This window comes from Lycorma delicatula, chromosome 1 (assembly GCF_047948215.1).
Source record: "Lycorma delicatula isolate Av1 chromosome 1, ASM4794821v1, whole genome shotgun sequence".
Taxonomy (NCBI): Eukaryota; Metazoa; Arthropoda; class Insecta; order Hemiptera; family Fulgoridae; genus Lycorma; species Lycorma delicatula.
In genome coordinates this window covers 226,648,974-226,673,224 of record NC_134455.1, presented here as the reverse complement: position 1 = coordinate 226,673,224, position 24,251 = coordinate 226,648,974, and the positions used below count along the sequence as shown (strand labels likewise).

General features: G+C 37.2%; 1 protein-coding gene across 1 annotated transcript in view; it reads right to left on the bottom strand.

Moving 5' to 3' along the window:
- LOC142317768 (pickpocket protein 28-like) overlaps positions 1–18,885 on the bottom strand; it is an 88,970-nt gene extending 70,085 nt beyond the window's left edge. The window contains exon 1 of the mRNA XM_075354318.1: positions 18,774–18,885. Coding sequence (XP_075210433.1) covers positions 18,774–18,787 — 14 coding nt within the window. The 5' untranslated portion in view covers positions 18,788–18,885. The remainder of the gene's footprint in view (positions 1–18,773) is intronic.
- Positions 18,886–24,251: the final 5,366 nt, after the last annotated feature.

The window sequence follows — 24,251 nt, the reverse complement described above, 5'->3', positions numbered from 1 at the left end:
CTACTCGATCCGATCCCCAAAGAGAATTATGAGCATTAAAATCACCCATCAGTAAGACAGGTGGGGAAAGCTCAGAAATGAATCCTCCTATGTCATCCTCCTTCCAATCAAAATACGGCAGGTATATGCTGCAAACTGTGACCTCTAGCGGACGCTTCATTTTAATGGCGACCGCTTGTAGATTTGCTCTGGTCGATGTTAGTATCACTACTCCACCTCTAACTCTAACATTTGGCGGTTGATCTCGCCGAAATATACCATATCCTTTTAATTTAAAATTTTCATTTCGGCTGAGATGTGTTTCTTGCAGACATATACAAATCGGGTCTACATCATGTACCAAGCGTTGGAGCTCATGGATGTTTGAAAAACATCCATTGATGTTCCATTGTACTATCGACTTGCTGATTTTAAATTAAATTATAGCCTAGGTTTTTCCTTCGGCCATCCTTTTTTTCTTTTCTTCTCCATGCTGCGAACAGCTTCGTGTTCGCGGAGAACGTCGTCGCCCGTGTAGCTTCCGGTCTCCGAATCGGAGACCATCGAAGCCGCCGACGACGACGGGCTTGGATCGGCGCCGATTGAGAGGGGGCAACCTGGCCGACCCCCGACACGGGAGCCACACCGGTCACCGCCTGTGGAAGAGGGGACACTTGCCCCCTTGCGTGGATATTTGTGGCCACTGTGGTTTAGAGGTGACCTCAGTTGCAGGAGGCTTGGCAGCCTCCATGACACTCTTTCTTCTTATCCTGAAGGATCTCGCTGATACGGACTTGACCTTCTGGTTTGGCGTCCGTTTTCTTTTCTACAGGAGCAACTTTCATTTTTACAGATTTATCTTCAGCAGGCTGTACCACTATCTTTGGCTTAACAAATTCTTTACTGCTGAAAGATTTCATCTTGTTTTTGATGATCCTTTCAATCATGCTAGCCAAAGTAGGCGCAAGTTTGTTTATAATTTGAGTCTCATCTACAGCAATTGGAGCAGAAGCAGGAACAGCAGCCACAGCCTGAGCATAAGTTGTTGTTGCTCTAGGTCTGCGGGCATTTACAATCTTCTTTGCTTCGAAGTAGCTGACCTTTTGCAGGGTTTTTACTTCCTGCACAGCTACCTCGTCTTTGTAGACAGGACAATTCCTGGATCTACATGAATGCTGTCCTTACAATTGATGCATGTAGGAGGCTCTTTACACGGCTCTCCCTCATGCACCTCATCGCCGCACACGCATATTTGCGGTCTCTCACATCTTACAGCGGTATGGCTAAAACATTGACATTTGAAGCATCTCATTGGCTGTGGGACAAATGCTCGCACATCCAATCGATGTATTCCCGCTCTAACTTTCTCCGGCAAAGTAGGCCGGTTAAATGTGAGAACATGAGATGCTGAAGGAAGGACTTCGCCATTCCTCCTCATGTTCAATCGGCGACACTCTATTACTCCTTGTGCTGCTAGTTCTTCAACAATTTCTTGCTCTGAACAGTTTAAGAGATCCCGACAGACCACAACACCCCTTGAGGTGTTGAGTGTACCATGGGGATCAACACTTACAGCCAATTCTCCTATTTTTTTTAGCCCTAGGATCTTCTTAGACTGTGTATCATTTACAGTCTCTACATGAAGTCCCGTGAACGTTTTTCTGATTTCCTTAACAGGGCCTCCAGCACATTTATTTATTTCTCGAGCGATGAGGAACGGACTCACCCTCGAGAAATTACCGTCTTCCTTTGTAATTATTAAATATTTCGGCTTCAGAACGTTGTTCTTGAAGAAAGCTTTTTGCAAGCTTTTCCTAGCCTCAACTTCAATTTTCCTTGATTCCACGCTCTTTCTCCGTTTTGCCTCAGACGAAACGGCTAGTTCTAGAGAAGGGTGTTTACGTGAACGCTCTGCCACGTTTGGTTGTTCAACTTGCATGTTAGAACGATCCCTTCTGAAGTAAGGCTAGCCGCCGGGGTACACCCCCACTCCAGGGCTACCAACCCTGGAGGTCAGTTCCGGTACTCCGGTGGAACCGGCATATGTCTTAGCAGAGAGCGGATGCGCAGTCTCTGCACTGACTCCAGGCCCTTACACACCGAGGTTTTCAGGGCTCCCATGCCCCGAAAAACATGGGCACCTTAAGTACATGCTTGCCATCGCGGGGAGCATGTGGACAGCGAAAGGCCTCCGTTACACCTTCAAATAACTTCGACCTAACCGCCACATCGCCAGCTCTAATGGTGGTATGAATCCATGTCCTTAATCGTTAGAAAAATTCGTACCTGCAGGTGACCGCGAAACCCAGTCCTTAAAATCAGCCTGTAGATGTAGTTCGGCTGAAAATGAACATTACCAAGAACAATACTCGGAGCCCTGTTAGCCACCTATATGTAATGTGCGTAAGTACAGTTGTTGCCGCCCTGGACGTGGAACGTAGATGTGTTCCGAACGTGGGGATAACCTACCTCAGGGCATTGTGGTTATTATTACTATGATTATTATTTGTTTATTATTGTCGTTTTTTATTTTTATTACTTTTATTATTTTTTTTTTTTTTGAGGTTTTTAGGGGCATCGACTACTTTGGTCATTAGCCCCATCCCACTTCAAAAACAATTTTAAAAAACGGTTCGATAATTCATATTTTCATGAAAAAATGTTCAATATTTCACATTCTTCTAATTTCAAATCCAACAAATTACCGCCTAGGCTTTCCTTTCGGCCATTCTTTCTTGCGTTTTTCCATTCTGCGAACGGCCTCAAATTCCGATGACAGTGTGTCTGAGGCTTCGGACATGGCATCGTCTTCTCTTTCTGATGCCAATGACGTTCGCCGGCTTACATCAGGTGATGGAAGCTTCAATGGTGCTGTGAGCATCGTTGCAATTGAATCTAAACTCGCAAGCGATGCACTTTCAGCGGCAGATGAACTTGATTCAATGTCTAAGGCTGTGCTTAGGCCGGCTGATACAGATGCTCTCGCCACAGTTGTTCTCTGAGCTTTTGGAGCTTCTGTACGTACAGTCTTATTATCGTCTGTGTCTGGTGCTTTTTCGATAATTACTTTCACCTCCATTTTGGTTGACTCAGATTTTTCCTGTACTCTTGTCTCAGTATCTTTAGATTTATGACTCGTCGTCGGAGTTATCTTTTGGTCTTTGTCAGATAAATCAAGACTTTTATTCATTACGTCTATTGATGACGTTATAATAGAAGGTTTTGCTGGTTTTTTAAACTGCGCTGGCACGGGTCTTATGTCAACGACGTCAGTCCGGGAATGAGCCTTCTCATGTTTAGTTAGTTGTGTCTGATGAATCGACTCGATCTTGGAATCAATGATTCTTTCTATCATTGTCGCGAGACTTAGTGCCATCGTATTAAGCAACTTTTTTTAGATTTTAGATGTGGGGGGAGCAGCAGCTGCTTCTGCGTATGTAGTCGATGGTCTAGGTGTACGTAGATTAACAATATTCTTCGCTTCAGGGTAGCTAACTTTTTGAAGCGTTTTAACTTCCTGAATGGCTGTTTCTGATTTGTATACTGGGCAGTTCCTAGATCGACAGTTGTGTGACCCTTTACAATTAATGCAGACTGGAGGGTCTTTACATGGATCACTCTCATATATCTTCATTCCGCATATGCAAATTTCCTGCGCTTCACATCTAGCTGTAGTGTGTCTGAAACGTTGACACTTAAAACATCTCTTCGGCTGCGGAATAAATGCCCGTAAATCAAGCCGATGGATACCAGCTCGTACCTTTTCAGGAAGATTTGGCCTATTGAATGCCATAACATGCGAGGCCGAAGGAAGAATCTCACCATTTCGTCACATAGTAAGTCTGCGACAATGTGTCACTCCCTGACTAGACATTTCCTGCACTATTTCTTCTTCAGTACAGTTAAGAAGATCACGGCAAACAACAACTCCTCTGGATGTATTAAGTGTACTATGCGGTTGAACAGTAACCGCAAATTCACCGATATTCTTCAACGCCTGGACTTTCTGGTTTTGCATGTCGTTGATAGTTTCGACATGTAATCCAATAAACGTCTTACGGATTTCCTTGACAGGACCACTGGTACAATTAGTAATCTCTCTAGCAATTAAGAATGGACTTACCTTTTGGAAGTTACCATTCTGTTTCGTAATGACCAAAAATCTTGGTTTGGGAACATTGTTTCCAAACAAAGCTCTTCTTAAATCTTTACTGATTTTATCAGCATCTTTTCTCATCTTATCACTCTCCTTACTTTTTTCCTCTTCGCTTGTGGCGAATCGGCGGTTTCTAAACGAGGGTGTTTACGTGCACCCTCTGCCACGTTAGTTTGTTCAGGAATATTCATTAACATTTATCGCTTCTGTAGCAAGGCTAGCCGCCGGGGTACACCCCCACTCCAGTGCTACTAACCTTGGAGGTACGATCCGGTACTCCGGTGGAACCGGCATATGTCTTGGCAGAGAGCGGATGCGCAGTCTCTGCACTGACTCCAGGCTCCTACTCACCGAAGCTTTCAGAGCTCCCATGCACCGACATACATGGGCACCATTGCTACATGCTTGCCATCGCAGGGGGCATGTTACCGGAAGGGTCTCTGTTACACCTGCAATAACATTGACCCTGGCCGCCACATCGCCAGCTCTAAGTTTGGTTTGTGTCCACTTCCTAATCAATAAATTGTTCATATCCTGCAGGTAGGCGAAAAATCCAATCCATGTGAGGACCGGAAGGTGGAAACAGGTCAAAAGAAAAGCATATCCGAGGAATTTACTCGGAGCCCCGTTAGCCAGCTATATGTATTGTATATAAGTACAGCTGTTACCGCTCCGAACGTAGATGTTGTGTTCCGGACGTGGGGATTACCTACCTCAGGGCATTATTATTATTATTATTATTGATTTGTCTTATTGTTTATGTTCTTAAAGTAATAAATTATAATTACATAAACATTTTTAATTGTTGATCTCTCAATATCCTGATCGAACTGCGAATATGCGAAAATATTATATTGCAGCAGCTGCAATATAATCGGACGTATTGTTGTGCGCTCTGTCTTATACTGTTTTTTTTCGGATCAACGGTTTTATATCTGATTTTTGGAATTGGGAATTGACGGTGGAAAATTTTCGGAAGTGTTTTAATATAATTTGGTGATTTTTGGTTGCGGACTGACCTTTTTATTGAATTTTTTATATGAGTAGCCTTATTGAGATTGGCAATAAGGTTCATAGTTGACTGCTGGTCGCAGTGGTTAGTGTGAGTTAGTAGTGGTGTACCTTGTGTTGTTTTCAATTCGGGTGTAGCTTATCTGTAGTGGATGGCATAGACAATTGTAACTGGCATCGACTGATAATATTGTTTATTATTATTCAAGTGATAAACTTTTGATATTGGAATTAATTTAATTAATTTCGGTTGTTCAGAGACAAATTTTGCAAGTCAAGCGACAAGCTCTGACTTGTTCGTGACGTCATTGAAATACAAGTAAACAAGGACTTGTAAAATTTTCAGAAGTTTTACTGTGTACTAGTAGAAATTTTGCAAAGTGTTTGCGATACTTTACACGGGCAAACTCCTATCCTCCATATCTCCTATAGTTTTTACCATAGAACCAAAATTCCCAAATATCTATCCGAAACCAAAGATTTCTGACCTTCTGACCCCCCCTCATATTTTGACCCCCCCCCAATTTTTGACCCCGGATTTGGACACATACATTTTACTTCCCCCCCAAAAATGTTTTGGGGGGCACCCGCCCGTGTGGGGTATCATAGGACTCGGAATCAACCCCTGATTCCGAATCCGAGTCATGAGAAGACGAAGATCGCTTCCAATAGAAGATAAGGCCTCTCCAGAGGCTGGGCCCTCGAGGGGAACTGCCGGAAGGAGGGATGGTGTTTCTGAAGTCTCAGAAGACATGGACATTACAGGATTAAATTAAGGAAAAGCAAAGTGGAAGACAGTAGAGGGGAGAACCGCCAAGCGGCCGAGAGCAGGCTCATCAGAAGAAGAGGAGGCCCCCCTTAATTTGAAGGAGGTTACGTACAGGGTGGGTAATGCACTATTACAGCTTAGGCAACTAACTGGCAAGGCCAGTGTAACGGCAATCAAGGCTCATGAGAGGGAGCTGACAGAAATTTATAAAGATTTACAACGAATAAATGATGAGACTCCAGACACAGTTGACCAAAGTACGCAAACCGAAAGTCATGGCAGGAACGAGATGTCAGATATTCTAGATGTAGAGCTGACAGATGAACAACTAATAGACAGATTACCCACACAATGGTCAACCTGGGTAATGAACAGGCTGACCCAGGAGAAAGATCTAAGACCAGGAGATGACAGCTGTTTTTTCATCGATTTGAATGGATTAAAGCCATCCAGCCGGTATGCTGGGACGGCACCTGGGGCAATGATCCTACAAGACTCCACCATCCTCGAAGATGGAAAGATCACAAATACCGGAACTAGGTACACGGTAATTTATGACTCTAGAGAAGGAGATAAGATAATGGCCTCTCATATTATAAAGACCTTACGAAGAGCTGTAGGTAAGCTGGAGTCAGCTGTCTTTGTGGTTCCCAGTGGTCCAGCGGGCATCATAGTGAGAAAAATAGTAATATACATGATGAGGAAGGGTAAGACCTTGCCGAGGATGTTACTCCCCAGCCTGAGCGAACAAGGGAGGGCAAGGTCGAGGTCGGCATCAACAAGAAGGGGAACCCCCCCGGTCGTTGAAAGTAAAACGGTCGTAGTAAGGGCCCCCGGTAAATCTTTTGCCGATCTGTTGAAAACCATGAAAGAAAAGGTTAAGGTTGAGGAGGCCGGCGAAATACTGTCAATTAAACAGGGAAGGGATTAACAACTAGAGGTCCGAATTAGTGGGGCGCAGAAGGCGGGGGAGTTTTCTTCCCTGCTGAAGAACAGAGCAGAGGATCTCCAGGTGGATATAAGAACAAGAGGAGACCGCAGAACAGTCGTTCATGTAAAAGACATGCTAGGCGACACTACTGAGCGAGAGATCAGGGAAGCGGTAGAGAAGGTACTAGGACAAGGAGAAAACTTTTAGGTCATATCACTAAGGGAGGCATTTGGAAACACAAAAAATGCCACGGTGGTCACAAGTCAAAGGAATGCAACGAAATTAATTGCAGCAAGGCTGAGAGTAGGGTGGGTGAGTTGCAGGGCCTACATCCGGACGGATATAGAGAAATGTCATCGATGTTGGGATGTCGGTCACAGCAGAAGAGAGTGCAGAGGCCAGGACCGTTCAAACCTCTGCTTCAACTGTGGTAAACCCGGTCATGTAATTAAAGATTGCAAGGAGGCGACCATATGCCTGGACTGTGGAGCCACTTCACATAGGACCGGGAACCCGTGCTGTAACAAAGGTCATGACTAAAGTAATACTAGTTAATAATAACAGGAGCCGACTCTAGTGATTTGAGCATAGAAATAGCAGCTAGATACGAAGCGGACTTCCTGGTGGCCACCGAACCTAATGTGTATTTGGCGGCCAGAGAACAGTGGCTGACCGATGGGAATGGTGATGTGGCAATTAGAAAGATCGTTGGAAATGTGGATTATGATCTGTATGGTAGAGGTGACGGACTCATTGCTGTTGAGGTAAGCGATAAGATTATAATAGGTGTATATATCAGCCCTAACTGCAGCAGGGAATCTCTTAAGAACAGACTCCTTGACCTCCAACAAGTCATTATACGAGCTCGGAAGAGAATTGTAGTCCTTGGAGACTTTAACTGCAGGACTGTTCTAGCTGGAGCGGTCTCCTCGAACGCTAGAGGAAAACTCCTGGAGGAATTGCTGGCAGCGACAGGAATGACATGTATTAATGACGGAACAGCCACCTACCAAGCAGGGCATCAATCGGTCCTGGATTTAGTTATAATTGATGGAAGGATGCGCACTGATGCAGCTGATTTCATGGTTCTTAATGACGAAACAGCCAGCGATCAGAGAGCCATCTTTGTTAACTTCAGAGAGCAACGGCCAGAAATAAGACAGATAAATAACAATATCAGACTGTCTGATCAACAGATGTATAGAGTGGCTAATAATGCGGCAAATAGAATTAGAAATAGTACTCAGATAACACCTGAAATATTCCAAAATATAGTTAAAGAAGAGATGGCGAACATACCGAGGAGAAATAATATTAAACATAATATGGTCTACTGGTGGTCCAGGGAGATAGAGGAACAGCGTAGAATTATGCAAAGACACAAGAGGACGGCCCAGAGGTTGCGAGCTAGAGTTGGTTCGGAAATAGGATGTAACATTGCGACAGAGCAATATAGGCAAGCGAGAAAGACGCTTAACTTCCTCATAAAGCAGGCCAAAAGAAGGAAATGGTTAGAACTATGCGAGGAGTTGAATGCTGATCCGTGGGGAAGGGCTTTCAAAATAGTAACCAAGCGGCTTGGGAGACAAGCTCCGACACTGAATGAAGAAACGGCTGCGTTGCAGATCAGAAAGTTATTCCCCAGAACGGAGGAGCAATATAATAGAGAGGTGATAGAATGCCAGGGAGGAAGATTTACACGAAAAGAGGTATAAAATAAATAATAATAAATAATAATAATAAATAATGGAAGCTATAAATAAATTAAAAAATAAGAAAAGCCCCGGCCCAGATGGCATCCCAGCGGCCATCATTAAGATAATAGCTAGGATCGTACCTTGGGAAATAGTCGATGTAGCCAGCTACGGCCTACAAAATAGAAGCTTCCCTGAATGCTGGAAGGAAGCAAGAACAGTCTTCCACCCAAAGGCAGGACAAATTCAAGAGAACACAGCATATAGACCGATTACGCTCATAAATAATATGGGAAAAGTAGTTGAAAGGTTGTTAGAAAATAGACTTAGAGAGGAAATAGAGGAAAAACAATGTCTACATCCGGAACAATACGGATTTAGAAAGGGACGGTCCACGGTGACCGCAATCGAGAAGGTAAAATCTGGGCATTAAATTGCAGAAGCGGTACATGGAGGACTAGAAAAACCTTATGGAATGTTTTCTATGATAAAATCTTCAGGCTGAACTACCCCGAAGGGGTATCGATAGTAGGATACGCGGATGATATCGCAATATTAGTAGAAGACAGAGATATTAATGAACTGGAGAACAAGGCAAACCAAGCGCTTAGAACAATAGATGAACGGATGGAGGATAACAAATTAGAAATAGCTCCTAATAACAAATTAGAAATAGCTCCTGGAGGACCAGGCTCCTGTTGCCTGGTCCTCTCGGGTAGAAGACCATTAAGAAGTGTGAATCTAAATATCAGAGGACAGAGAATTGATGAAGTAAAAGAAACAAAATACTTGGGGGTACTTCTGGACAAAAGTTTAAGGTTCAGCAAGCATATTGATATGATTTTTTGGAGAGTTACTCCTGCTGTAAAGGGATTAAGAGGATTATTTCAAAACCACGGCACACCTAAAATGGTTATTCGAAGATTGATAACCGCGGCTATCACTTCGACGGTACTGTATGCGGCTCCCATATGGGGGGCAGCAATGAACATACAGCGAAATAAAAAGAAGTTGAGAAGTGTCCATAGACTGGCATTGCTGCGTGTAGCTGCTAGTTACTGTACGGTATCGTATTACGCGCTGTGCGTACTGACCGGGGTCCTACCCATAGACCTTCAGATAAAAGCCAGAACCCTCGGACACAGCGGTATGTCGAAAGAAGAGATGGAAGGGATTATAGAACAAGAATGGCAAGAAGAGTGGACAGGGTCCAGAGTGGGAGAATGGACCAGACGCCTAATCCCTAATATTAAAACCTGGAATAACAATAGACTCGGAGATGTCAATTTTTACATGACACAATTACTGACGGGGCACGGCTCTTTCGGTCAGTATCTGTATAGGATCGGGAAGAAAGCCACCCCGCAGTGCATCTATTGTCCAGAGAACGACAATGCCGAACATACGTTGTTCGTATGTCCAAGATGGGCCGTTAACAGAGGTCAAATAGTAATTAATGGTCTTACACCAGAAAATCTCATGAACTGGTTGGGGTGCAACAATGAGAACTGGGAATGGTTCCGCAGGTTCGCCGGGGAGGTCCTGCGGGCCAAAGAGGATGAAGACAGAAGAATGGGAGTATAAACAGTAGGGTAGGGCGGACAGTCACTCCATGGAGGGCCTGTACGCCTTGGTGTGTGGGTACCTGAGAAGGGGGTGAACTCCAGGGGAGTTTGAGTTTGGGTTAAAATAAAAGACCAAGTCCCGGTCGGCGGGGTCGTCCCTGTGGGAGCCTAGGCTCTTTGTGGGGTCGGCGCTGTCGATTAGAGGCCAAAGGCGCAAAGACCGAGTCCCGGTTCCCTGCTGAGGCGCTGGGGGACGGCATAGCCGGACCTTGGCTCTAAAGCGGGGGATTAGAGGCAGGCAATGTAAAACAAAAGATCCGAGACCGGGGAGGCCAACCTGCCGTGCCGGACGTATAGCCGGCGGGTGGGGGACGCCTCCTTTGAGAGTAAAAGGACACTCTCCCCGACTGAGTATACTTAATTGGATATCCGGTCGGGGAAAAAAAAAAAAAAAGAAGGGCATTATTATTGATTTGTCTTATTGTTTATGTTCTTAAAGTAATAAATTATAATTACATTAAAAAATTTTTAAATTTTTAATTGTTTATCTCTCAATATCCTGATCGAACTGCGAATATGCGAAAATATTATATTGCAGCAGCTGCAATATACTATTACAAACAGCAAAAATGAATACCATACCAGGGTATTCTTCTGTTGTAAATAAGTACAGCATTACTTCATTGTCAGACCGATAACGTTCAAACTAAAATTCACAGAAAACCTTTGCTAACGACAGCATAGTTTACAGTAATCGATATACTTAATGTAACTTACAGAATTATTTAAACATTAATATTGTGTTCCTCATTGTTGATCAGCTGTTGTTACTTTATTGCTAAATTTGAAATAATAATTCTTTCAAATATTTTACTGTATTCTGTTATTAAAACAATTATGATCTAGTAATTTTTATTTATTTATTTTTATTTTACAATTGTGTAATTTCTAGTTTTTATTTTTATTTTTTAACAGTAAATTTTGTTGTTACAAAATTTTTACGTCACAAAAAAAGAATTTTATTTTTGTCTAAATAAGTACTTTTCTGACGAATGTAATAATGTACCGTTTCTAAACAAAATTCAAATTTTTCAAACTTTTCTTTGTTTTATTCAACTTATCTTACACCATTTTGTTCAGAATTAAATTCTCTACATGTGTTTTTTTTTTTAAGTTTTATGTGTTTTTACTTATTTAACAACGTTATTTTATGTCAAATATTAAAAAACAGGGGTTTTTACTCTAATTTCTTGATTTTTACACTAGATTTCTCAAAATATACTGTAGTTACGGTTCTGGGACCTATCTTATTCGATTTTTCAGGTTAAAAACCATAAGAAATCACTAATTCTGCTCCTTAATTTCAGTACGAGCTGATTTTACCGGGCTAGTAAAATATTTCATTAGCCGTAACTCGCAAACGAAGTATTTTAGAACATGTTAAATGAGATGTTTCATTATTTTCACGAGTGTAGTAGGTTATGAAAGTCCAGGAAAAACTTCGAGAGGAAACCGACATACTTCACAGACGTAGTCCCCTCATCAAAATAATTAAAAACGTTTACATAAATATAGGTCTGGAAACGCTTCGTTAGTAAGTTACGGTTAGCGAAATATTTGGCCCGGAATTCAGCTCCCCCGGTGAAACGAGATCATATTGAAATTTTTGTAACGTTAATTGAATGATTTTGAATGTTAAATGAATGGTTTGCTACAGTTTTTGATTTGTAAAATTGAATAAAATATGTTCCAGAACTATATTTTTAGTAGTTTTTATGATATCCGAAGTAAAACTGAAAAATTTGTTGTCTGAAACCCATTTTTTTAGATTTGCAACACAATAAGTTTGTTAAATGACAAATGAATGCGTAAAATGTATTAACAAAACTTGCAGAAAATCAAATTCTGAAAATAGTAATCTAAATAAGTCCAGCAAAAATCAAATTTTACTAAAGAAGGAAGAGAAAAAAAATGAAATGACTTATTCTGGAAATATTTGCAATCATTTATTGGTTTGTTTAAAAAAGACATTAATAATAAACAAATACAGTGTAGTATTTAGTTACGGTAATTAAATTCTTATAAAAATTTTTTAAAACATTCTACAATAACTAGATTTCAAGAAAACTGAATTAATTGAAGTTCTTTAAGTTAATTGAAAACCTAATGTTGGCAACACTGTTCTTTTCAGAAACAAAATTTGAGTCGAAATTATTGTATAGTTGTTCAACAATTAACTTATTATTAATCATAAATAGTCTCTTAACTGTGATTTGGGCAGTGTACCTGCGCTTTTTATGATCTGTATACTATAGCCGGCTTCCGTGGAGCGAGTGGTAGCGTCTCCGCCTTCCATCCGGAGGTCCCGGGTTTGAATCCCGGTCAGGCATGATATTTTCACACACGCTACAAATCATTCATCTCATCTTCTGAAACAATACCTAACGGTTGTCCCGGAGATTAAAAAAAAAGTATATAAGTATAAATTATTTGTGCTTTTTTAAAAAGGTAAGATGTCATTCAAATTTCAATTCAAGAAGACTCAGATACTGTTTTCGTTTACGGTTTTAGAAATGGAAATAACATTTCTCCAAAACGTGAATATGAACGAAGATTTCCGAATAGAAGAATATCCACTCACGAAACATTTTCTTTAGTTTTCAATAACTTACAAACTAATGAATCTTTTCCAACGGTTGCTTGTTTCATTGAACGTTTTGTAAAACAGCCTGTACTTGAACAAGAAAATATCATTCCAGTGATGCAGCGCAGTCCTCAACTCAGCACTCCGAATTTCAAATCGAACAGGCATATTTCCTAGTACAGTTTGAAGAACACTGAAGAAAGAGAACTTTTATCCTCATCATTTGCAAACTGTTCAAACTCTTCAACCGGGTGACAATGAATTAAGATTCAATTTTTGTCGATGAGTACAAGAAAATCGAAATATTACTCATTACATTTTATTCACCGATGAATCTCTACTTTTACAAGAAACAGAATACAAAATTTGAAGAATAGTCACAGATGGTCAACTGAAAATCCGAATGCATTTAAAGAGTCAAACTTTCAAACTCGATTTTCAATAAATGTATGGTGTGGTATAACTGGAGATCAGTTAATTGGACCATTTATTTTTCAAATCTTCTTTCTGGTGTTGTGTAGAAAGATTTTTTTACAAAAGTAACTGTCAGTTCTGCTAGAAGATTTATCTCCTGAAAAGGGCAGCAAATGTTATTCCTTTATGACATTGCACCACCTCATTATTCACAAGAAGTTAGATAGCATTTAAACTTAAGTTTTCCGAACAGATGAATCGGTAGAGGTGGGCCAATTAACTGGCCTCCTTGGTTCCCCAACTTAAAGCCCTTGGACTATTACCTGTGGGGTCATTTAAAGGAACTTGTTAACGCAGAAAAAGTTAATCCCAAAGAAGAATTATTGAACTTAATTTTAAACGCTTGGACATCTTAAGAACGAGCGTGATACTATTAGAAAAGCTTCCATTAGTATTATACATCGCACTAGATTTTGCATAAACTATCAAGGAGTTCATTTTGAACAGTATCTGTAAGGTATTAAAATTAAATTTAAAAAAAAAATAAAGCAAAATTAAATTCAATAATCTTTTTGTGCAAGTCGCTGTTTCTTCTTCACTAAATTTTTTTTTTTTAAATGTTTATTTGATTTTTATTGAAATTATTCAGATCACCATTCTATAATTAAATTCTCTACAAGCTTTGTTTATAAATTTTACGCATTTGTCATTTAACAAAGTTATTGTATTGCAAACCAAAAAAAGAAAAACAGTTTTCAGACAACATATTTCAGCTTTACTTCGGATATCATGAAAACTACTGGAAATACAGTACTGAAACTTATTTTATTCACTTTTGCAGGTTAAAAAACAAAGGAAACCGTAAATTTTGTTCATCAATTAACGTCCTAAAATTTTCAGTACGACCTCATTTGAAATCTTTCGCTAGCCATAACTCGCTAACGAAGCGTTTCCAGACCTATGTTTATGGGAACGTTTTTCATTATTTTGATGAGGGGAATACACCTGTGAACTATATCAGTTTCCTCGACGGACCCCCTGTATATTAGGAAAACAGCGTATAAAACATTCTAAAACAATATCGATGACATTTTCTCCAAAGTTGCTATATTTATTCTTTTTGATTAATTTATACAGAGGAATAACAAAGTTAATTTTAAATTGTTTACTATTGCAAAGATCAACAAAGCAGGTCAACTGTATATAACACTGATAAACATAATTTTTGTTTCCTAACATGCGATTCATGAATTTAATCTGTTTTTGATGCTGAAACCGAATATGAACTCAGAAACATTCTATCATCCACCATTTTTGAAAACTTTTTAAATTTTAATTAAAGGATTTTTTCATTTTCAACGTGTAGTTGGCATTTTAAGCCCCTATATTGTATTTTATTAGCTCATTTTTAGCTAATTTTGTTAACTTTGTTAAAAATATTTGTAAGCTATAAATAAACAATATTATACAAAGAATTAAATTTTATCATAGTCACATATTATGACATCATATATAATATTGAACAGTGAACCTTCATGGACAAGATTATTCATCTCTGTGCAGTTCAAAACATGAAGCTGAAAATACAACTGTGTTGTTTGTATTAAGTACTGGATTTAGGAATGAATTAGTTTTGTTCAGTCTTATTGCTGCCTTAAGTTTGTTAACAGTGCAGTGTTGTAATGCCTCGAAATTTTGTAAATGATGTGAATGTCTTTTGTTACGTACGTGGTGAGTTTACCGTAAAATCAAATAGAAAAAACATTACACCTTTAAATAAAAATGCATATCGTTTGTACTTTCAGTGTAAAATTGGTGATCAGATAAGACGTGGGCATCTCATATAGTATGCACTAATTGTTCTATTTATTCAAGAGGACGGCTTAAAGGTACACGGAATGGTTTGCCATTTGGTGTAACTGTGGTTTGGCGTGAACCAAAAGATCATGTAACCAATTGTTACTTTTGTTTAACGAGTTTGTCTGGAATTTCTAAAAAATCTAAACATAGATGTAAAACATCCTTCACTGCAATCTGCAATCAGGCCTGTACCTCACAGTGAAATTATTCCAGTTCCTGAGCTACCTGTGAATGTATATTTTGAAAGCAACGATGAAGAATCATCAGGCAGTACTGAAGAAGACAACTATGATTTTGATTTTGAATTATCTTTCAATAAGCCACAAGGTGAATTAAATGACTTGCTTAGGGATTTAAACTTATTAAAAAATCAAGCTGAACTGTTAGGATCAAGACTTCAAGGTTGAAATTTACTTCAAATAAATACAAAAATTTCGGGCTTTCGAAACCGAAAAAAAAATTATAAAAACATATCTGAAACATATGTGGTGATTTAAAAGTTATAGCTATTCTATTAGGCATTCAGTTAAGCTGTACTAAGTTTTCTTTGCGAATGGGACAGCCAAGCTAGGGATAAACATTATGTTACCAAAGAGTGGAAGAAAGGAGACAACTTAACTCGAAATCGGAGAAATATTATTCATGAGCCCTTAGTTGAACCCAAAAAAATATTTTTACCCCATCTCCATATCAAGCTAGGACTAATGAAAAGTTTTGTAAAAGCAATGAAGAAGGATAATCCCGAATTTTTGTACATCAAGCAGAAATTTCCGAATGTAAGTGAAGGAAAGGTTAAAGGAGGAATATTTGTTGGTCCTCAAGTAAGAGAGTTGGTCAAAGATGATGTATTTAACTGAATGTTAAATAATGTAGAAAGTGTAGCTTGGGCTTCATTTAAAGATGTTTGCAAAAGTTTTTTCGGCAAACAAAATTCCGATAAATACCACTATATTGTTAATCAACTTCTTACTTCATACAGAGCTATGGGATGTAATATGTTTTCGAAAATAAATTTCTTCCACTCATTTCTGGATTTTTTCCCGGACAACCTCAGAGACGTAAGTGACGAACACGGTGAATGTTGCCACCAAGTCGTTTCGTTGATGGAAAGCCGCTATAAAGGGAATTGGAATACTAATATGCTAGCCGATACTATTGTACATTAATTCGGGATGTGCCTGAGGCTATTGTGCCTGGCCATACACAGGTATGGCCATGCAAAATTATAAATTTACTGACTTTAACTACATTTCAGTTAATTTTTTTTTGAACGTAATTTATTTAAAACTAAGGATAATAGAAAAATTGTATTTACAGATCTGTAATGTACGAAAAACGCAATTCAAGAAATTTTATCACACTAAGAGAAACATTAAAAAGTTTTTTTTGTCTATCAGTGTTATTATTTTTAACGAAAACTGATAGGTTTATACAATAAGGCTCGAACTTAAAAATTAACTTTTATAGCATTTGCTTTTTACGTAGAATTATTGAAGAATTTTAATAGTTAAAAAAAACGGATTTTAAAGGAAAATAATGTAATGGAAGATGTAAGTAAATGGCAAAAATAAATGAAAGAGAAAGTGAGTAGGAAAGAAATCAGACTTTCCAGACTTTTTTCATTGAGGAAGCTATTATTAGGCGTCATCCACATCAGCTTCAATCTGAGGTTTTATTTATCTAAATAACTGTACGTATGAACATTTGTCTATTTTTTTCTAAAGTTTCAAAAGTTTTACCGGTAGCATTAAGGAAGAAGACTTCGAAATCAGTTTTAAATGTGATTAACGATGATGTTTTTCAAATATTTATTTTTGAAATTCTGATGTTATTAATTTCTAAAAAACGATTTTTCTGACTGTGTGTGAAACGTGGAAAAATAGTAGCTAGGTGCATGCTACCTAGCAGTAGCATACTCTACTGATCCAGAAAAAATAGTATGCTAAAATGATTTAATTGAATTTTGTTTTAACATTTTGAAAAAACAAATTAAGCACATTATTCTATAGCGGTTGCTTTATTAAATAATAATGATTTAGTTTTCGAAAAATATGTATTATGTACTCCTACTAATATACGACGGATAATAACCGACACTTAAGAAAAGTACCCGTTTAAACAAAAACCTGTTTTTGAAAATTTCCTTTTAAAGTCAATTTGAATTGACGCCCGAACGATAAGTTCATAATAATTTTAAAAATGTGACCTATTAACTACGAACAACTAATCTTTTCTCATTCGTCACCGATGACAAAGTGAGATTTAATAGGTCTTTTAACAATAGACGACATGCAGTAATTTACAAGAAAATAATTTGGCAAAGCCAAATTGTCTTAGGAGAAATTATCCGCGATACCATCATCCTGATTGTCTAAGGGAAGACACCCTCCAACCACCCTCTCCATAACTAGCCCTGATGGGCTTTACCGGAGGTAATCTTTTAAGCTTCGGCATGATACCTTTCAGTCGCCTCGGCCCAGAATGCCACCGATGCGAATGCCACAAGCGATATTCCCATCTGTGTTGTTATTACTAAAAATAACAAAACACATTTCTAAACATCTCTAGTGTCAAGCAAGACTGAAAACTATAGTCGTAGAAGGAACTGAATCACTACCTACCGGAAAGGTAAAGCGAGTTCACATGCGACACAAACGCGGAAAAACACGAAAATAAAACTAATAACAAAACAACCGAAACAATATAACTAACAAAACAAAAATAACAATAACAAGAAACCGTTACAAAACAAAGTACGCTAGAACAAATCCAAATAGCACTCTAGACTCCCTCCGCAATCCGTTCCCTAGTCAAATAGTGCAGAAATTTTGCAACCACTGACCATTCAGCTCGGTCCTTCTAGTTTTGATTGATGTCAAACGCGACTGGTACCCAGTTGACAAATTACTGCGGTGCGCTCCAGATCGTATTTGGCGCACTCATACAACAGATGGAAGGCATCGTCCTGCACCCTATACTAAGAGCACAGACCTGAATCCACCAGGCTGAACCCAGCCAGTCTACCCCTGAAAGCCCCGTGACCGGTCAGTGTAGAATATTTTTTTTAAAAATTATTACAGATTTTTTCCACTCTACAGAGGACTTAATGATGCTGTTATTTAACTTTGTTTTACCGCTATTATGATGCAATAATAATCACTTTTAATTAATGAACTCAGTTTCCCGATCAGCTTATCAAAATAAATTCACCGGTTTCCTTTTGACTTAAAACGCGACCATTCGAAACAGTATAGCCGTGTCATCCACGGAGTAGTTTTTTGCTTTAACATGGCTTTGTTTTCATGGTCTGTGTTCGGCCGTTGTTTATCTGATAATTATAAAAAAATAAATAAATAAGACTGTCAATTTCAAAGTTAAGTTTTTAATTTTTGAACAATATGATAGTATTTAGGGGTTAAAATTTATACATATTTATAGCGTATTAAAATTCTACAAAACATTTAAATGAAATGCATATGTAACAACCGATTTGTAAGGTACAATAGAGAGTTTTATAGATAGTGCGGTTCATTTTTAGTTTTACTTCTTGCATTTTACCCCTAGTCAGGCTATAATTCAATTACAATAATGTAGATTTGTGCAGCTTTAAGAGCCGACACTCAATTAGCAGAGTCCCCTAAGATTATCAACACAATCATTCTAAATAACTTCTTTCGTCTAAAACGAATCCCTTTTTTTGGAAAACTTTAAAGAATATATTTTAATAACAAATAAATAATTCATACTTACCCGCTACCGTTCATCTTTACGTCTGTAATACAAATAACAAATAATGATACTTCAAACGTAATAGTTCACATGCTACTTTTGATCGCACGTTATGTTTCGTGACCGATCAGAAAATAAACCTATCATTTAGGTAATAATAAGCAAAAGAACTTTTTCATAAACCATTTTTTTACCCTTTGTTTTTTTTTATTAAATTAAAAATTTAATTATATTTGTCAATATAAACTTATAGAATTTTCAAGGTTAATGACAGTACTTTCATCAACACTCATGACAAAATGCTAATACGCAAATAGGGTCATTATTTATTTAAGGTCTGTAATGTAATTTTTAAATGAAACATGCAGTTGTAAATGAAGCGACCTCATACGTTTTAATGTGTTTTTAATTTCGGTATGTGATTGTTATCATGAAATGATATAATAAAAAATTAAATTAGGATATTTTTAATTAAGTATAAATAATATTATGGATTGGAAGTACAATAATAGTACTAAAGGAGAAATATGTTGGAAAACTAAATGGGGAAGGGGTTATATTGACAGAACTACCTCTAGAAAAAAAAATATATGCAGAAAAATAATTTTTTAGTAAACTTTAATTCTTTCACCTAATATAAAATAATGTAAGCAAGTGTCTAACTACCGGGTTCGAATTCCCGTCAGGCATGGCATTTTCACACACGCTACAAATCATTCATCTTATCCTCTGCAGCAGTGCCTAACGGTTGTTCCGGAGATTAAACAAAAACAAAAAAAATGTCTAAATACAACAAAATAATAATAATTAGAGATTTTTCTTTTACAATTTGATCTTAGTATTAAAATGAACAAAATACCATGGAAGTAAGAGCATGACAATATCACATTGTACAAAAAATGATTTTATGGCGCGTTCAATAATAAACTTAAACGCTTAGCAGCTTACAACACAATGTTACTGCATCATTGCATTATGAATATTATATTATGTAGACTGTGGCAACTGGAATCGCCACAAGGTGGGTTTCCTACAGAGTTGGGAAGCATAAAATTGAATTTGGTTTATTTCTCAGAACAAATTTTTCCTTTCTTTGCTTCTCACACGAGACACAAATTTGATTAGATCTGTTTTTTTTTTTGTTTTTTTTTATAAAGTACTTGATTGAGTGATAGAGCCTACTTCAAAGAAAGCTGCTGGATGAATTCATCTTAATCCTGATTTTAATCTAGGTGATATCTGGAAATTAATGTACATATTCACAAGGAGAAGGATAATTTTTATAGAAAAGGTTAATAAGACAATATTAAACTACATAAATTTGCCTACGATTTAGGAAAATATTTATATATAGTTGTATGAGCTTGTATTAAAATTTACATGTAGGTAATATGTAAACGGTAATATTTAATTTAACTATTATTTTTAAATAGATTCTGAAATAATACTTTTTATAAATAATGCACATGACTGACTAAGTTAGTTATAAGTTAAACCTAATTGTTGTTTGATAGGAATTAGCTTAATATTAAATCAATAGATCGGATACGCAGTCATAAATTATTATTTTCAATTTAAACTTAGTCAACAGAGTTACCCAAGAAAGAAGTATTAACGAAAATCAGAATAACAGTAAATTTTATCAATAATGATTTTCGATAACGTTAATAAATACTGAGGTTTATTTCACAGCGGCAATTCTTTTGAATTACTATTCCGTTAAACAGTTAAACTTGCTACTTAATGCCGTTAGAGGGTTAAAAAGATTCAAACTAAGAAGGTTTTAAAGAGATTAAGAAAAACTAATGTTTTTAATATTAATAAAAATATTTAATTTTTTAATATTTAATCTAAAACTAACGTTTTTAAGGAACGGAACGCAAGAATGACGGGAGTTTCAATATTTCTCCCTACACATCGCAGAGCTGGACAATGTCCCTTGCTGCTGTTCGTTTAATATGGCATGAGGCCGTTTTCTTATACCCTGTGGAGTACGGTCCTCTCGGCAGATGTCCCGGAGATGGACGAGTTCGGACACGGCCGCTCTCCCGAACAGTCTGCGTGCCTGCGCCACTCCCACCTCGGATATGGTGTGTACTCCCGCATCGTAGCAAAGAGTGACGTTTCTGACGAACCACGGTGCTCCAAATATCGTCCCCAACGCTATATTTTGGACGGCTTTTAATTTCTTTTGAAGCCTGGAGTTCAATAAAGCTCCCCATACCGGGTAAGCATATGTTAGAATCGGCAGGACGTATAGCCGAAAAATGAGCAATTTGGTCGCCAGTAGATATGGGCTGGCACTATTCAGTACTGGGTATAGTGAGGCCCTGACGGCCTTTGCCCTTTGGATCACATATTTAACATGTTCTCCTAAGGTAAGCCGTTTGTCCAGGACTACTCCCAGGTACTTGACTGTTTTCCCAAAGGGGATTTTCTCTCTTGAGATTTCCAGCTGCCTGGCTGGAGCACGTGTTTTGTATGTGAACATCACTGCCACCGATTTTTCACCGCTGTAGTAAATAAGACCGTATCAATCTGACATAGCGACAGGGAATCGTTGTACGTGCGAGTTTATACAGCAAGCCGCTATGCCAAACTTTGTCAAAGGCTTTAGCCACATCTAGAAAAACGGTTGCAGTTGCCGCTTTTCTATTTAGGCCTCCGACAAGACTGTCGATTATTTTAACCAGTTGGAGGGGCGTCGAGTGGCCCTCCCTGAACCAAATTGCTCAGGCCGTACTCCTTTTCCCAAATGTCGCCTAAGTCTCTCCAGGAAAATCCTTTCGAATAGCTTTGACAGCACTGGTAATAAGGAAATCGGCCTGTAATTCTGGGGAAAGAGCAGACGACTTTTCCCAGGTTTGGATAGGCATACCACCTTTGCAGTTTTCCAGGAATTCAGAAAATATCTACAAAATTGACTTGAGTGTTGTGGTTATGGTCGCTATCAGAGCGGGTGGAACATCCCGGAATGCGCGGGCACCGATCTCGTCAAGACCCGGAGCCTTAAAGTTTTTAATATTTAACAGGTATAAGGTTCCTAATTTTATACTTCAGTATAGTATTATTTCTTTAATATCTGGAGACTTCTAAAGCATCATACGAATAAATCAAACAATTCATCAAAACTCTATTTTGTTAGTTTCTTAGAAGATAATTCATGCTATTCTCTAAGTTATTCAGTTATTTTTCTGTTAAACTCCAGATTATACTGAATTACTAATTACAAGGTGTCGAACAGAAGTTATTAGTTACATGATATTTGATAGAGTTCTGAAAAGACTGTAGCAATAAATATCATTGAGATCATAAGATAAAATCTTATTACGATTAAATAAATGAGATTTGGTAAAAAAATATTTATCATCACTGCAGTTTAAAGTCTATGAATTGAGTCAGTAAAAATTAAATGTGATATAGGTTAATAAGTGGATGGAAAAATTTTTAATATGTACTACCAATAGTTGTTTTCGATAAAAATCAATTTTCATATAAACAAGTAGGAAGATAGTTGCAGCACTATCTTAAGTAAAAAGAAACTATATAGAAAATAAGCATATATGGAGATAATTGCAGCATTATCTTCCTAGTTGTTATAGTTTTCTCTCATATCTCTCATATCTCTTAATTTACAAATGTTTTCTCTGCTGTTTTTCAAGTGCAATATTCTGAAGATCCATCATAAGTTAGTATATAATTTTAATATTTACTCTGGTTATTGAAGATTATCTATAAGTATTTCCTTCCTACCTAAATAAATCTTTCCTATCTAAAATATTTCCTTCTGAAAAATTCTACTGAAATTTCTACTTAGATTAGGTTCTTAATTAGTTTTACAGTTATAGGCCACCAGGGGGTGCTGTAGTAGCTGTGTTTCAACAGCTTTTGAATCTTTCAAAGTTTTTCTAATTAATATTTAATTATCCAATTTAATTTTTTGTGAGTTTCATAACATTTTTAGTTTTATTTATTCATTGCCAAATTATACTCATTTCTTTATACTTATTTTGTGTTGATTTTTGACTGAATATTTTAATGAATACATTTTTTCATGTAAGAATTGGTATTACCATGAGCAGCTGATAATGCACAGAGTACCACCAGAATACATATGTAATCAGAGTGCAAGTGCAAGTGCAACTGTTATTAACATCTTGCAACTACATTTACCTGTTAAAAATATATAATGTCTTAGTGATTTCTGTTTACTTTTCTTTGTTAGTACCATTAAAAAAACCTCAAGTGTGACTGCTATGTCAAGGTGTATTAAACAATATGCAGTAATTGTAATCAGCTGTAAAAGTGAACCCTTGTGACAATGATTATGATTTGTAGTAATGAAATCATTAATTGAATTCCCATAAAACCATTTAATTACCCCACTATGAATAATGGGGTAATAAAATTATCTGCACTGGGAACAGGTAAAGCAAAAAAGCATCTCTTGGTAATATTGTGGGAAGCCAAGCACATGTATGTGGTAATATACATGGAACCTGGGGTGATTATGAATTATGTGCAGTATATAGAGACGTTAAACTTAAGAAGGTTCTATAAATCCACTGAGCTCATAATCCAATAACATGAAAATCCTGGACCACACATTGCATACTACAGCCGAGGATCTTGTGAAGTTGAAAAAATGAAATTTTTTCACCATGAAAAATGAAATGAACAGACAACTAGTTCATGAAACAAAGAAAATTGCAAAAATTCTTCACTGACTAAGAGAAAACTACTTTACTAATGAGAGGAATGTACAGCTGTAAGTTGAGTATTTTGAAAAATAGAAGTAAGCACAAGTGGCCAATAAAATATAATTTCATTCCATTTTTATTTCATTCAAATATCTTTTTCCATTTTAAAGTTATTGCTGAAGTGATTATTTTCACTACCCCCTGGTATTAAAATTTTAATTCAACAATTTTCCTTGGCAAATACTCAATTATTAAAGTTTATATTTTACAGAATTCAAATCTTGTTTACATCTTATTCTACAGAACATCTTTTTTCAGTTTTAGATATTTTTTAAAACAATTCTGTAGGACCTATTCTGTATGATTTTTTTTTTTTAAATCCAATCAGTGATACTTAGTTAAACCTGTCATACAAAACAGATTAGCCAGATTCATTTATAAGTAACCTTCTACTGTTTTTAACATTAATATTTCCTAGCAGCAATCTTCAGTTTAATTTAAATGACATTTTTAAATGACATTTTTAAATGTCCACAACCATAAATACAAGAAACATTAGGAAAATTTTAGGACTGTTTTAGGAAGAAATGTTTTAGAACAAAATTTTAGGACAATTCTTTGTTTCTTATTGAGTATCTCCTATGTAGGTTGAAGTTGCTAGAAGATTGTAAGACATTCCTGTCAAACTTATCAGATCCTTAATTATTCCTGTTTGCTTGGAACATAAAACATTGATTTAAACAATGATAGGTTAGAAAACAATGGAAGGAGTTTGAATTATAGTTGTTCGATAAGAAAA